The sequence below is a fragment of the Urtica dioica genome, chromosome 9, assembly GCF_054948205.1.
Source record: "Urtica dioica subsp. dioica isolate 48M chromosome 9, U.dioica_male_clone48M_v1_H2, whole genome shotgun sequence".
Classification (NCBI taxonomy): Eukaryota; Viridiplantae; Streptophyta; class Magnoliopsida; order Rosales; family Urticaceae; genus Urtica; species Urtica dioica.
Window position 1 is genome coordinate 30,185,092 of NC_142764.1, and position 15,724 is coordinate 30,200,815.

At 39.8% G+C, this 15,724-nt stretch overlaps 4 protein-coding genes across 5 annotated transcripts; 3 read left to right on the forward strand and 1 right to left on the reverse strand.

The window, feature by feature from the left end:
- On the forward strand, positions 1–1,785 carry LOC149386788 (shikimate O-hydroxycinnamoyltransferase-like). Of its 2 annotated transcripts, XM_089625953.1 has the most exons (3): positions 1–54; positions 156–594; positions 830–1,785. In XM_089625953.1, the coding sequence occupies exons 2-3, from the start codon at positions 184–186 to the stop codon at positions 1,712–1,714; spliced, it is 1,296 nt and encodes a 431-aa protein (XP_089482079.1). In that variant the 5' UTR covers positions 1–54; positions 156–183; the 3' UTR covers positions 1,715–1,785. The 2 variants fall into 2 exon arrangements, with proteins under 2 accessions (XP_089482079.1, XP_089482080.1); XM_089625954.1 differs by lacking the exon at positions 1–54 and having other exon boundaries at positions 71–594.
- Positions 1,786–6,203: 4,418 nt separating this feature from the next.
- Positions 6,204–8,008, forward strand: LOC149386789 (shikimate O-hydroxycinnamoyltransferase-like). Its single transcript, XM_089626780.1, has 2 exons — positions 6,204–6,705; positions 7,014–8,008. The coding sequence occupies exons 1-2, from the start codon at positions 6,298–6,300 to the stop codon at positions 7,899–7,901; spliced, it is 1,296 nt and encodes a 431-aa protein (XP_089482906.1). The 5' UTR covers positions 6,204–6,297; the 3' UTR covers positions 7,902–8,008.
- Positions 8,009–11,155: 3,147 nt separating this feature from the next.
- Positions 11,156–12,875, forward strand: LOC149386790 (shikimate O-hydroxycinnamoyltransferase-like). Its single transcript, XM_089626908.1, has 2 exons — positions 11,156–11,655; positions 11,946–12,875. The coding sequence occupies exons 1-2, from the start codon at positions 11,248–11,250 to the stop codon at positions 12,831–12,833; spliced, it is 1,296 nt and encodes a 431-aa protein (XP_089483034.1). The 5' UTR covers positions 11,156–11,247; the 3' UTR covers positions 12,834–12,875.
- A 295-nt stretch (positions 12,876–13,170) lies between these two features.
- LOC149386791 (uncharacterized) lies at positions 13,171–14,212 on the reverse strand. The gene is made up of 3 exons (XM_089627034.1): positions 14,050–14,212; positions 13,769–13,953; positions 13,171–13,472 (listed from the first exon to the last, which is right to left on the reverse strand). Exons 1-3 carry the CDS (start codon positions 14,183–14,185, stop codon positions 13,467–13,469), a joined length of 327 nt encoding a protein of 108 aa, XP_089483160.1. The 5' UTR covers positions 14,186–14,212; the 3' UTR covers positions 13,171–13,466.
- Between the last annotated feature and the right edge of the window lie 1,512 nt (positions 14,213–15,724).

The window sequence follows — 15,724 nt, forward strand, 5'->3', positions numbered from 1 at the left end:
ATCCTCCTCAGCGCCACGTTAATTTCCGTTTCGTATACTCATCATCCTCTGCCGGTAATATACATTTAACTTTTACTCAGAGATGTCTAGTACAGCGATCACACTATTAATTAAGTGTACACCGTCACTCTATTAATTACTAAATTATTGTCCAGGTGGGACCCATATATTATACAGCATAGGATGGTTGTTATCAGCGTGAAATCGTCGACGCTGGTTCGGCCCTCGGCGGAGACGCCAAATGAGCCGATTTGGAACTCGAACCTCGACCTTGTGGTCCCGAAGATGCACACTCCGTCGGTCTACTTTTACCGTCCCAACGGAGCCGAGAGATTCTTCGACGCTGACGTCATGAGGGCCGCGCTCGGGAAGGCTCTGGTGCCGTTTTATCCGATGGCGGGGCGGCTGCGCTGCGACTCCGACGGCAGAATCGAGATCGACTGCAACGCCGAGGGCGTCCTCTTCGTTGAAGCTCACACCGATTCCATAGTCGACGATTTCGGTGACTTCCGACCTACGCCGGAGCTCCGAAGCCTCATCCCCGCCGTTGACTACTCTGCCGGAATCTCTACTTATCCACTCTTGCTCTTGCAGGTGCTTTTATTCATTCACTTTCTGTTTATTTAAATATAATAATACATATTTAGCTTTGAGCAATATGATTGTCATGAAGACGTCGGTGATACTATATGTATGTAAGTATAGATCGTCTGGGTAATCCAAAAAAAAAAAAAAAAAAAACACCTACGTACAATGCATCTTCTGTTCACAAATATTTTTCTACGTCCAAACATTCCGATAATGATGATTTCTCAACAATGCATCGTAGGTGACCTATTTCAAATGCGGCGGAGTATCGCTGGGGGTGGGGATGGAACACCACGCCGCCGATGGCTTCTCCGGCCTCCACTTTATCAACACGTGGTCTGACATGGCACGTGGCCTCGACCTCTCTCTCCCTCCCTTCATAGACCGGACGCTGCTCAAGGCACGTGTCCCTCCCCGCCCGGAATTCGAGCACGTGGAGTACAACCCCGCGCCGCCGATGAAGAATCCGCCGGCAATAACCTCGGACGGCCACGCCGTGGGACTGTACAAGATGACGAAGGAGCAGATCGGAAAGCTGAAAGCCAAGTCCAGAGAGAACGGGAACACCGTTGCTTACAGCTCGTACGAGATGCTCTCCGGCCACGTGTGGCGGTGCGCGTGCATCGCGCGTGACCTCCCGGACGACCAGGACACGAAGCTCTACATCGCCACCGACGGGCGCGCGAGGCTGGAGCCGCGGCTCCCGGCGGGGTACTTCGGGAACGTGATATTCACGGCGACGCCGACGGCGGCGGCCGGAGACGTCCGGTCGCGGCCGACGTGGTACGCGGCGAGTCGGATCCACGAGGCGGTGGCGAGGATGGACAAGGACTACCTGAGGTCGGCGATCGACTACTTGGAGGTTCAGCCGGATGTGTCGGCGCTGGTGCGCGGGGCCCACACGTTCCGGTGCCCGAATTTGGGGATCACGAGCTGGGCGAGGCTGCCGATCTACGAGGCGGACTTCGGGTGGGGCCGGCCGGTGTTCATGGGGCCGGGAGGGATCATGTTCGAGGGGCTGGCCTTCACGCTGCCGAGCCCCACCGCAGACGGCAGCTTGTTCATCGCCATTGGGCTTCAGCCACACCACCTCCAAGCGTTTGAGAAGTTGTTGTACCACATATGATCTCATCTCTCTACAATGTATTTGTCATCAATTGCAAGGACTCTTCTCTTATGGGGTCAAATTAAGTCAAACTATGTGAATCCCTTGTTAAATTTTTTTTTTTTCTTCGAGGACATGTACACGCGATAAAAGAAAGAGCATTGGATGCACCGGCCGACGGGCAGCGGTGAGCCAGGGCCGGTTTAACACATTCCGAAGCCTAAAGCGAAAGTTTAAAATACAAAAAATTGGAAAAATAGTCAACTTAAATATTTGACATTGCGAAATATCCAACGTTTGATAAATTTTAGATAAATAACCGTAAATAATGTGGCCTGATATATGGAGGTGGTTAATTATCTAAGATTTACGTCTGTAAGTACATGAAAAATGACTATTTACTTAAGATTTACTAAACGTTGACTATTTAGTTATGTCAAGCGTTTATGTTGACTATTTTTATAATGAACTCTTTAAAATAAGGGTTTTTTTTTCTACACATGATAAATTTAAATATGATAATAATAAAAATAATGAAATAAGATACGAGTTTTTCTCTTTATCAATTATGTTTGCATCTTATTAATAAATTCAAACGTGATAATAAATAAAAATAATTGATCAAACAATCATTCAAAATTGTTTCTCTTTTTGCGATTATGTTTTGAGCATGTTTTGTCGGTTACTTTACTTTTGACCAACTTCAATTCCAAATTGAACGGATCTACATTAGTGATTCAGTAATCACTTGGTATTGAATAAATTTTTCTTCTTTTCTTTGTAATTTTATCATACCCCAGTTAGATATTTTTTTACTAGATACATGATTACTCTTTGTTTATATTTTAAAATTAAACTAAACCAAAAAAAAGTTGACAATACACATTAATCACAAACAATAAAAAAAACTCTCACACAATAATAATAAAAAAGAAGTAAAAAAAAAAAAGATAGAACCTTGAAATTATGAGGGAGGATGAGAAAATGAACATTTGATTTTTATTTTAATTGTAAAAAATTGAGCAGATGAATAGCTATGGGTAAGCAAAAATAAGGAGAAAAAAAACGTTTAAATGACTAAATATGGTAATCAAGAGTTCAAGACAACTTTTCTAGTTTCAAGAAAGAAAAAAAACAAAGAATAAACTAATAACTCATTCTTTAATGGGCCGTACAAGTTTGTGGGCTTTCTCAATGTATTGGACTAAAGTACAAGTTTGTGGGCTTTCTTTTGTGGTGAGGCCTAAAGCAAAAAGAAATTGCCATAACTAACTAAGAGTAAATTATGGTGTTTGGACACATTACTATCTTTTTTGAAAAATGGCACATCTAGGAGTAGTCATTTGAATATGAAGTGTATATTTACAAATATGCTATTGCCCCTAATTATTTCCCTCTTTTCATATAAACGTTCCTTATATAAAACCATTTTCTCCCGCGACAGTTCATTTCCTTCTCCACAGCTTCATTCTACCTCTTCAACGTAACCAACGTCTACTGAAATCGCCGCCGATTCCTTGACAGTCATCCTCTCTTTCCTTCACCTTTATCTTCACCTTTATCTCTGGTTTCCTGTTTCTCCCACGATCTCTTCTTTTGTGGGTGCGTTGATACCTAACCCTAAATAATTTACCCCCAAATCGCAAACCCCAAATCCCAAATCGCTAACCCTAAAGCAAATGATTTACTTGCATAGAGGCTGGACCAAGCCTGCAGTGAGGTACTTAAAAAGACGACAAAAATACTCGGCAAACTACCTATATGGGGATTGTCGATGACTGTTGCTCAATTTACTCGTATACTTTGAAAGAGAATTTGACCGAGTTTTTTTTTAGTCTAAAATATATTTAGATCGTCCTTGGGGTCAAATATTTATAGAAGAGATGGACGTGGAACTTACACATCCTAACATTCAGATACACGAGAATACGTAGGTCAATGGACCGAAGAACATGCAACTCAAGGGACCGAGGAAGTTCATAGACCAAGAGACCACATCGGTCAAGCATGGATCTAAAGCCGCATCTTGCGTGGATTGAAGCACCCATTGGACAATTGAGGCATGATCTTTTAGAGCAAAAACTGATGAGCTTTGAGATGCTCTTGTGTCGATGTGTAGAATCTTTGAAACAAAAATTTGAGGATCATATAGGTGATCGAGACACGAGGATTCGGTAGTCTTAGGTGCGAGATTTATAGGATCTTGGGTGCAAGGATCTTAGGTGCGATGATTCGAGGCACAATGAATTGATGATCTTATGTGCGAGAGTTCACGAATTTTAGGATATATTAGGTGCAACGAAGATCTTCGACGTAATGATTCTAGTAAAATAGTTTCGACGAATTTTATTCTACTTCATAAAAAGTAAACATTTTTTTTAGAATTTTATTAATTAAGTTTATACTACTTTTGCGACATACGGAGAATTCGCAACAATATGTATAATGTACAAATTTTGAAACCCGTAAAAATGTTGCTTGCTTCAATATGTGTTTTGATATTTTGTTCTAAAAAAATAGAATAAAGGTATTATTATTTAAAGAGGAAAATCTATTTGTTTACTCACCAGTGTCGCGTCCGATATCGTGTCGCTAAAAAAGATGTGAATTATTTAATTCATTATTTTTTGAGCGGTGTAAACGACACATTTTGTAGTAGTCACATTTTGGTTATTAGCTTCTTCAAAATGGTTGGTTGCGAAAAAAAACGCGTGATTATCTACTTAAATTCTAGAAGCTATTTAAGCTAGAATGAAGAAAGACAGCTTCAATGTGAGATCGATGCCCAATAATCGTGTCGTGTCTCTCGGATTTTGGAATGTAGATTTCCCAGAAACTCGAACATCCGAAGATCCGGACACTCGAACATCCGAAGAACATGAACACGAGCACATGAAAAACAAAGAGAACATGGAATATTCAAAGGGTTGAAGACTCAAGAACTCAACGAAGAACGCGATGAATACTAAAGATCACACGACCCGAATACTCAAAGACCCGGAGATCCGAAAATTTGAATAACACGAACACAATTAGAAGAGAAGGACTTCACCAAACCCAACTTACGTGAGGTCATAAGGTCCGGTCCTAGATCGAATCACAGACGATTCTTAGTGCTAATCCAAAAACGCGATTAACAGCGTGTATAAGTTTTTTGGAAGGAAATAATTTTTTTAATCCACTAAAGTACCGAATGCTTGCTGAGTTGGTATATATATTTACTTTCTTTCAGTGCTTCAAACACTGTGTTTGGTTAGCATTATTAAAAAGGGTTGGTGATGAAGAACAACACGTGATTATTTTGGAGGAGGACAAGAGTGTCAATCTAAATGTATTAATTACTTACTGCGTATATCTATGTACTAAAATATTTAGTGAAAAGTAATATTGTTTTTATTTATTTTTTATTTTTTATGTGGTACTAAAAACCTAGGAGACTTTTTTTTTTTCATTATAAAAGGGAACATAAAAAGGAGGACAAGACATCACATGTAATTTAGACTTAGACTTTAGAGTCTTCCATGTAATAATACAAAACCATAAAAATAACTGTATTTCCCTTCAAAATAATTTGTTTCCAAAAAGAAACATACGTATCTGGTTCAGGATGGATTAGAATATTATATTTGCGATCTCAACCCCAATTTATATAATTCAAATTAATACACTAAAGTTAATATGTAAAATAAAAATAATAAATAATTACAAAATTGTTTGCGATTTCAATTTTTGAAAAAAATCAGCCTAAATTAGATTAGGAAAACCCATTGATCCAGTCCTATATAGATATGATCTTTCCATTTTTTTCACCCTAACTGCTACTGTGTTCGGAAACTTGACGAAAGTTTGAGTGACAAAAATATAAATAGAGAGATTAATGCACTAGACATAATATTCACGAGCATGCTAAAACACAACTATTAATTGAATAACTATCGTATTATTCATGACAATTTTTTTAACTAATTTCTAGAGATAAGTGTAAAAGTAAGAATGTGGCTAGGAAAAATCAGTCCTTGGACGTAGACTACTCCATTGAATTATCAAACCTAAACCTGCTGTCTTAATCACATCTCTATCGATCCAACGTACTGTTAGCTTTAATCTAGATTATTATGATATTTTATTAAAAGAAAGAAAAAGAAAAAAAAAATAACCCGTTGCATCAGTTGAGAACGTGGAGTAGTTTTAGGAGCTTTTTAGTAGTTGATGTTTACGTTGTTTGTTTTCCTTTTTAATAGCTAATAGAACGTGGAGAAGTTATTATGAATTAATTAGTCTTCATATACCCTAAGTTAGTGGATGTAGTGGGGATGTGTTTAGGTTGTACGTGTCTAGTATTTTACTCTATAAATAGATTGCTTGTAATTCATTTAAGAGTAGCTTTTGTAATCAGTTTGCTTTCAATCAAAACACAGAACCACCGTGTGTATTGTTTCCCAACTTTATTTGCTTCCATGTTTTTAATATATAAGTATATTTTATGATCCTGGTTTAAAACCCAACACGTACGTCCCGGAATTTATTGCTCTCTAACTATATAAGTACTCGCTATAAGCCGATAAGTTGTGGTAGCATTTGATTTCACAGTAACAGCAATAATAATGAAAATAAGCGTGAGGGCGTGGGAGATGGTGAAGCCGGCGGGGGAGACGCCGCAGGAGGCGGTGTGGAACTCGAACGTGGACCTCGTGGTGTCGCGCATGCACACTCCCTCCGTCTACTTTTACCGCCGCACCGGAGCCGATGACTTCTTCGACGCTGACGTCATGAAGGCCGCCCTTCGGAAGGTTCTGGTGCCGTTCTACCCGGTGGCGGGCCGCCTGCGCTGTGGCGGCGCCGGACGCATCGAGATCGACTGCAACGCCGAGGGCGTCCTCTTCGTCGAAGCCCAATCCGATTCTCTCCTCGACGATTTCGGCGACTTCCGCCCCTCCCCGGAGCTCCGCCGCCTCATCCCCGCCGTCGACTACTCCGGAGGGCTCTCCACTTACCCACTCTTGGTCTTGCAGGTGTTTTTATATGTTATAACTAATCAGCTTTAGGCTCAATGATATTAAGCTATGGATTTCTATTTATTTTTAGTGGAAGAGAAAAATTAAATTAATAAAGCACTTTTTTTCCCCTAAATTTCTTGTACTAAAATTCAAATCTAACATTTTTATTGTTGAATTGATTTGATTGTAAGAATTAACAAATATAGATATAGAAAAGAGAAAAATGCTAGCTAGTTACCAACAACATATATAATTGTTTTGTAATTGATGAATAATAAAAAAATAGAGATATGGAATTGAAATTACAACGTTTGTGACGTTAGGTGACGTACTTCAAATGCGGCGGAGTATCGGTGGGAGTGGGAATGCAGCACCACGTGGCGGACGGCGTCTCCGGCCTCCACTTCGTCAACACGTGGGCCGACATGACACGTGGCCTCGGCCTCTCCCTTCCCCCCTTCATGGACAGGACGCTCCTCAAGGCGCGGGACCCGCCCCGCCCCCAATTCCGCCACGTGGAGTACGACCCGCCGCCTCCGCTGAGCCGCCCGAATCCGGCCGCCGCGGACGGCGGCCACGCGGCCGGGTTCTACAAGATCACGAGAGAGCAGATCGGAAAGCTGAAGGCCAAGTCCAGAGAGAACGGGAACACCGTGGCTTACAGCTCGTACGAGATGCTGTCGGGCCACGTGTGGCGGTGCGCGTGCATCGCGCGTGACCTCCCCGACGACCAGGCCACGAAGCTGTACGTGGCGGTGGACGGGCGGGCGAGGCTGAGGCCGCCGCTGCCGCCGGGGTTCTTCGGGAACGTGGTGTTCACGACGACGCCGGCGGGGACGGCGGGGGAGATCCGGGCGGGGCCCACGTGGCGGGCGGCGGGGAAGGTGCGCGAGACGGTGGCGAGGGCGGACGGGGAGTACCTGAGGTCGGCGCTGGACTACTTGGAGCTCCAGCCCGACCTCTCGGCGCTCGCGCGCGGGCCCCACACATTCGGGTGCCCCAACTTGGGGATCACCAGCTGGGCCCGCCTCCCCATCCACGAAGCGGACTTCGGGTGGGGCCGGCCAGTGTTCATGGGGCCCGGCGGGATCTTGTACGAGGGACTCGCCATCGTGCTGCCCAGCGCTACCGACGACGGAAGCTTGTTCGTCGCCATTGGCCTTTACGCCGAACATTTGGATAAGTTTGAGAAATTATTGTACGACATTTGAAGCACGTCCATGAATTCTCTTTTTTTTCACAATGATCATATGCTCTCTCTAAGATTTGTGTTTTGTGATTTGTATTTGATCATCGAAATTTTTGGAGTTTTTATTTATTTATTAAGAATTAGATTAATTATTTAATTTCTCCCTCAACTCTTACACCAATCACGGCCGTTTGGCACAGCTTTGTTTTTTTTTAAAGTGCTTTTAATTTCTGTTTTTTAAAAAAACTGTTTTTTTTTAAACTGACAGGTGTTTGGTAAACTGTTTATAAAACAGTTGTTGCTGGTAACAAAAGCTGATTTAGCATTTGGTAAAATAAATATATTATGGTCAAAAGACTAAAATAGACATGGTCTTATAAATTAAATAATAATTATTTATATACTTATTTATATGCTTATATATGAATTATAATTACAAACTCGAAAAATATGGACGAAACAAATTTATTTTATTTTTAATATAAAGTTTTTTAATTATTGACAAAAATGAATGACTTATATATGTGTTGAGAATATTTCAGACCTATAGTATAAATTAGTTACACTTACATTACATACTTCACCAATTAACGGCCCGGAGTGAATATTCAGACCTTTTTTTTTTTTTTTTATGGAGATATCTATTTTTCTGTAGAGGTGTGGATACGGTATTCCGACACAGTAATACCTTGGAGGGTAAAAAAAATTAATGTATATATACACTAAATCTTAGCTAGTTTACAAAAATTAATGTATATACACTAAATCTCTTAGCGACTTGAATGGAATATTTCTTATGATGTGGCCCATTATAAAAAGCGACGATCAAAGATATAAAACAATGCTTGTTTGCGAAAACTAATTTTACTACATCTTCTTGATATTGAAAGTTCAAAGTCCAGGTCCAGGCAAATAAAAGGGGTTTCACTTATAGAGTTCGACAATGAAATCTGTGTAATGTTCGTATACTTTATGAATTCCACAAGCACATTTTATCAAATATACCCTTGAATCAAAACCTAGCTAAAAAACTATGCATGATTTACTTTCAACTGCAAAACGAGTTTTCTACGTTTTCGCTCTCAGACCACCTCAACCCAATGATTTAAATGTCATTTTCGATAGTCTTAAAAAAATAAAAGCCTGTGAACGACGGAAAACCCAACGAGAAAAGTATGGAAATTAGGAAGAAAAAAATATTTCCGATGTAATAATTTTCTCAAGTAAAAAAATATTTTATATATGTATAATGTACAAAGTGTTAAAACTTTGTAAAAATGTTGCCTTTCTCCATGTTTTGTTCTAAAAAATAAAACATGTGCTATGCCCTTATTTTCACATGGTATAAACAACACATCGAGAGCAAAAATGACATATCAAGTCAATATACAAGACCCAAACCTACAAATAAACTCACGCGTCAAATTCCGGATCAACACTCATACGATGTCTCTCAAATAAGCTCTTACGATGTCTCTCAAATAAGCTCTAAAAAAAATTCAAACCATGTTTTCAAGCTAAGCTCTTTGACAAATCTTCAAGATAAAGCCATAAACATGACCACCCAGTATGCCAAAGAAAATGACCACCCGACCGACCAAAATAGAAGACCACCCGGATGGCCAAAGAAAATGACCACTCGACCGGCAAAAAAAAAAAGACCATCCGGCCATCTTCACTCGGCCAAAACTACCCGGTTGTCTTCACTCGGCCAAGGTCACCCGGCCGTCTTCACTCGGCTAAGACCACCCAACCATCTCCCATAAATACCCTACACGTTCACAACACAAGGTAAGTTTTTTCTCGACTTGTCAAAACTCTACAAAAATCACACTACAACTTTCACTCACTCTCTCTCTCTCTCTAGAAAACATAGAGATGAACACATATCATTCACCAAGAACACAATACAACACGATTAATGTTGGGAGTCGGAGCGCGTGCCGAAGTAAAACCCTCTGCGTCCCTCTAGATTCACATTTTCTTGTGGTTAAGTGAATGTGCGCAAGGATTCGAAGATCCGGCGAAGAACACGAAGAACGTGGAAGATCCAAAGACCCGGAGACTCGAACATCCGAAGAACACGATAAACGCGAAGAACACGAACACATGAAAAACACGGAGAGCATGAAAGGTTGAGAGGGTTGAAGACTCAAAAGAAGCAAAGACTCAATAACTCAACGAAGAACGCGAAGAACATGATGAAAGTGAAAGATCCCAAGACCCGGATATTCAAAGACCCGGAGACCCAAAGATCCGAATAACACAATCACGACGAGAGTAGAAGAACTTCACCGAACTCAATTTACGTGCGGTCATAGGATCCGACTCTAGATCGAATTACGGAAGATTTTTAGTGCTAATCAAAAAATGCGATTAACAGTATGTATAATTTTTTTTTAAGGAAATAATTTTTTTAATCCACTAAAGCACCAAATGCTTGCTAAGTTGGTATGTATATTTACTTTCTTTCAGTGTTTCAAACAACGTGTTTGGTTAGCATCATTTAAAAGGGTTGGTGATGAAGAACAACACGTGATTATTTTGGAGGAGGACAAGAGTGTCAATATTAATGTATTAATTATTTATCGCGTCATAATGTACTAAAATTCTGGAAGCTAAAAGTAATATTTAAAGAAAATGAAAATATAAGAAAAATATTATTTCGTTAAAAGTAATATTGTTTTTTTTTTTTTATGTGGTAAAAACCTAGAATGGAGGACAAGACACATGTGATTAATTAGACTTTAGAGTCTTCCATATAATAATGCAAAACCATAAAAGTAACTTTATTTCCCTTAAAAATAATTTGTTTCCAAAAAGAAACATATGTATCTGGTTCAGGATGGATTATAATACTATTTGCGATCTCAATCATAATTTATACAATTCAAATACACTAAAGTTAATTAATATGTAAAACAAAATAAATATATAATTACAAAACTGTTTGCGATTGCAATTTTCGAAAAAAAATCAGCCTAAATTAGATTAGGAAAACCCATTGATTTAGTCCTATATATTAATGCACTAGACATAATATTCACGAGCATGCTAAAAAACAACTATTAATTGAATAAATATCGTATTATTCATGACAATTTTTGTAACTAATTTCTAGAGATAAGTGTAAAAGTAAGAATGTGGCCAGGAAAAATCAGTCCTTGGACACGTAGACTCCATTGAATAATCAAACCTAAACCTGCTGTCTTAATCACAGCTCTATCGATCCAACGTACGTCCCGGAATTTATTGCTCTCTAACTATATATAAGTACTCGCTATAAGCCCCTATAAGTTGTAGTAGCATTCGATTTCACAATAACAGCAATAATAATAATAATAATAATAATAATAATAATAATAATAATGAAAATAAGCGTGAGGGCATGGGAGATGGTGAAGCCGGCGGGGGAGACGCCGCAGGAGGCGGTGTGGAACTCGAACGTGGATCTCGTGGTGTCGCGCATGCACACTCCCTCCGTCTACTTTTACCGCCGCACCGGAGCCGACCACTTCTTCGACGCTGACGTCATGAAGGCTGCCCTTCGGAAGGTTCTGGTGCCGTTCTACCCGGTGGCGGGCCGGCTGCGCTGTGGCGGCGCCGGACGCATCGAGATCGACTGCAACGCCGAGGGCGTCCTCTTCGTCGAAGCCCAATCCGATTCTCTCCTCGACGATTTCGGCGACTTCCGCCCCTCCCCGGAGCTCCGCCGCCTCATCCCCGCCGTCGACTACTCCGGGGGGCTCTCCACTTACCCACTCTTGGTCTTGCAGGTGTTTTTATATGTTATAACTAATCAGCTTTAGGCTCAATGATATTAAGCTATGGATTTCTATTAATTTTTAATGGAAGAGAAAAATTAAATTAATAAAGCATTTTTTTTTCTCAAATTTCTTGTACTAAAATTCAAATCTAACATTTTTATTGTTGAATTGATTTGATTGTAAGAATTAACAAATATAGATATAGAAAAGAGAAAAATGCTAGCTGGTTACCAGCAACATATATAATTGTTTTGTAATTGATGAATACAAAAAAAAAAACGTTTGTGACGTACACGTAGGTGACGTACTTCAAATGCGGCGGAGTATCGGTGGGCGTGGGAATGCAGCACCACGTGGCGGACGGCGTCTCCGGCCTCCACTTCGTCAACACGTGGGCCGACATGACACGTGGCCTCGGCCTCTCCCTTCCCCCCTTCATGGACAGGACGCTCCTCAAGGCGCGGGACCCGCCCCGCCCCCAATTCCGCCACGTGGAGTACGACCCGCCGCCTCCGCTGACCCGCCCGAATCCGGCCGCCGCGGACGGCGGCCACGCGGCCGGGTTCTTCAAGATCACGAGAGAGCAGATCGGAAAGCTGAAGGCCAAGTCCAGAGAGAACGGGAACACCGTGGCTTACAGCTCGTACGAGATGCTGTCGGGCCACGTGTGGCGGTGCACGTGCATCGCGCGTGACCTCCCCGACGACCAGGCCACGAAGCTGTACGTGGCGGTGGACGGGCGGGCGAGGCTGAGGCCGCCGCTGCCGCCGGGGTTCTTCGGGAACGTGGTGTTCACGACGACGCCGGCGGGGACGGCGGGGGAGATCCGGGCGGGGCCCACGTGGCGGGCGGCGGGGAAGGTGCGCGAGACGGTGGAGAGGGCGGACGGGGAGTACCTGAGGTCGGCGCTGGACTACTTGGAGCTCCAGCCCGACCTCTCGGCGCTCGCGCGCGGGCCCCACACATTCGGGTGCCCCAACTTGGGGATCACCAGCTGGGCCCGCCTCCCCATCCACGAAGCGGACTTCGGGTGGGGCCGGCCGGTGTTCATGGGGCCCGGCGGGATCTTGTACGAGGGACTCGCCATCGTGCTGCCCAGCGCTACCGACGACGGAAGCTTGTTCGTCGCCATTGGCCTTTACGCCGAACATTTGGATAAGTTTGAGAAATTATTGTACGACATTTGAAGCACGTCCATGAATTTTTTTTTTTTTTTTTCACAACGATCATATGCTCTCGCTAAGATTTATGTTTTGTGATTTGTATTTGATTATCGAAATTTTTGGAGTTTTTTTTATTATCATTATTAAGAATTAGATTAATTATTTAATTTCTCCCTCAACTCTTACACCAATCACGGTCCAGCTCATTAAGTAAAAAAAAATATAGCATTCTCGCTTTTGTAATTATGCATTGATGATATTGTGCTCATATTTTGTTCACTTTTGTCAAACCCTCAAATTAATCAAGGACTGAAATATAAGAAATTAACAATTTTTATGGGTCCGCACCTAAAATTTGATAATCTACTATTCAAACTTTCTTTATGAAGATTTTGATGTTTTTATTTAAAAGACCGAAAATCCTCAAAATAAAAATTTAAGGGTCTCCATTTTTTTTGAGATGCTAAGGTTCCACAGAGATGCTATAATTTCTGACAAACCAAAATTAAATACGCAACTCTATGACAACGTTAAAAAATGGTTACGCAGCTGTATGACGAAAGCGATTTGATGATTGAAATAGCATGCAAAACATGCACCGAAACAAAAATTAAAAATGGCCTCTTGTTTGTTTTGTCCCATCTTCAAGTTGAAAGTTCAAACCTACACGAATATGAAAGAAAAATTAAAAGACACCCAGCAAAAAGTCAAAGAAAACATTAATTGATAAAAGAAAAGAACTTAATGATACATATATACGTCAACCACTGGAAAAGGCTCTATCTTGAAAAAAAAAAAACATGAAATAGAAAATGCATTAAATCTCAACCCCCCATATGTTGTAGTCGTAATTGCAATGGTACATGGAGAAGCTAACCTCATATGATATGAAGAGCATCTATATTAATTCAAAAAAAAAAAAAAAAAAAAAAGCATTAATAAGTGTTGAGAGATCTTACTAGTAAGTGAAAGAAAACGACAAGGATGACGAGGGTTCGTAGTAAATTGTAAGAGAGCAACGAAGCTGAGTTTCTATCGTTGACACGTGCACGGTTAGCTGAATTTCCGCCACCGAAGACTCCTATCGCTTTCCCTCTCTGCCCTTTCATGCCATGTTTCTCCAAATACTGATACCCTCTTTCGCCTATATATTTATATCCGAAAATAATTATTTATCTATTTCAATGAAATTCATTATATGTTTTACTAATGGACTAGTATTAGTATTACTATTACCTACCGGCTTGAATGTGAATATGATCTTCCTTTTCATGCAAAACAGGCTTTGAACGGTAATTGCCAGCTTCCGTAAGAGCTGATTGAGTGAAACCCATCATCAAAACAGACCATCCGATTATGATAATAATTGATCTCATCTTTTTAGTTCTTGTATTTATAATATATATATATATATATATATATATATATATACACTCAAAAAGTATTTAAACCCTATAAGAGAAACAAGGCAGAGGGTAGCTTGTAGCTAGGTTTGATAGAGAGAGAGAGAGAGAGAGTCAGAGAGAGACTGTTACGTTCAGGCTTTATAAGAAATGGCAATCGAAATCTCAAGAGAATGTATGCATTATTTTATTTTTTTAGGTTCACTTTCTTCGTTTTCTGTTTTGTTTTTTCTTTTTGGAAAAACGAATTAATTCGTTTGATTTTGTGTGGAATAAAGTTTCTTGGTGAAGAGGGAATTTTTTTTTTTTTGAGATTTTGGGTCCATGTTCTCTGATAACGTTCCTGAACATGATAATCATATTTAAACTATAAAGTATAAAGCCAGGAAGAATAAAGGTATTATAAATTATAATAACAAACCAACGTCCAATGGTTTGCTGCCAAATATATAGCAGCGTTGTCCCTTTAATTAAGAGAAATCATGAACTCCACTTTAGTGGACTGTCAATGAAGAACAAACATTAGTGGATTATCATCTCTCAACAGATATGTATTTGTTTTATAGCCAATTTCTGTACTTATGATTATTTTTTTCTTTTTACCGAGTCGATTTCATTCCATCCCAACTATTTGAAATGGTAAATAATTTTATAGTGATTAAAAGTTGAATATCATCACGTGTCACAAAATCACTGTACGTGAGCGCTGGCCCTCACTATTATGATTTTGTAGGAGACGATAAAAAAAAATGAGGACAAAGAAGGACCACCTAGAGATCAATAATATTTTGTATACAGAAGAACCTATAGCATACCACAAGTTTTATTTATACAATTAGTGGTTGTCATTTTTTTTTTTTTTTTTTTTTTTTTTTTTTTTTTTTTTTTTTTGTCATAGTGAGTGAGCAATGTTTGACTTCTTCCCAATCCAAGATATGAAAACACTTTTCTTTACAAAAAGTCGAAGATATCATATATTGATTCAATTATTTTAGCTACTTTAATGAACCATGTTTATAGTGAGGATGGTATGGTTGGAACTTGGAATCAAATATAACTTTAAGAGTGATAAGCTCACTCACAATTAAGATAATGATAAAGAACAAAAAAATATAAGAAAAATCAAAAGCTTAACAAGAAAAAGGTTTTTATTTATAAAATATAGGAATTAATTTTTTTTTCTTCAGTTTTTTACGGGATTTTAAAATTATGTAAGTTAAATAGGCGGTTTAATATTTTAGTAATTTTTTATTTTTATTTTTATCTTTAAATGGTAGTTTATAAGGGTTTGTTTCGAATGTACCCGTTTATATACGCTAAAAGTGAGCTAGTATACAAAATTTAAGTTTTAAATTAACTAGTTAACTGTAGTTGTTTATTATTGAAAATTTTCATCTACTTCTAATATGATTATATGAAAATAATAGGAATAACTCAAAGTTTTTTTATTCAATAAAATTTCTGTTGCAAAGTGTTAACCGCGTTTTTGGGTTTACACTAAGAACCGTCCGT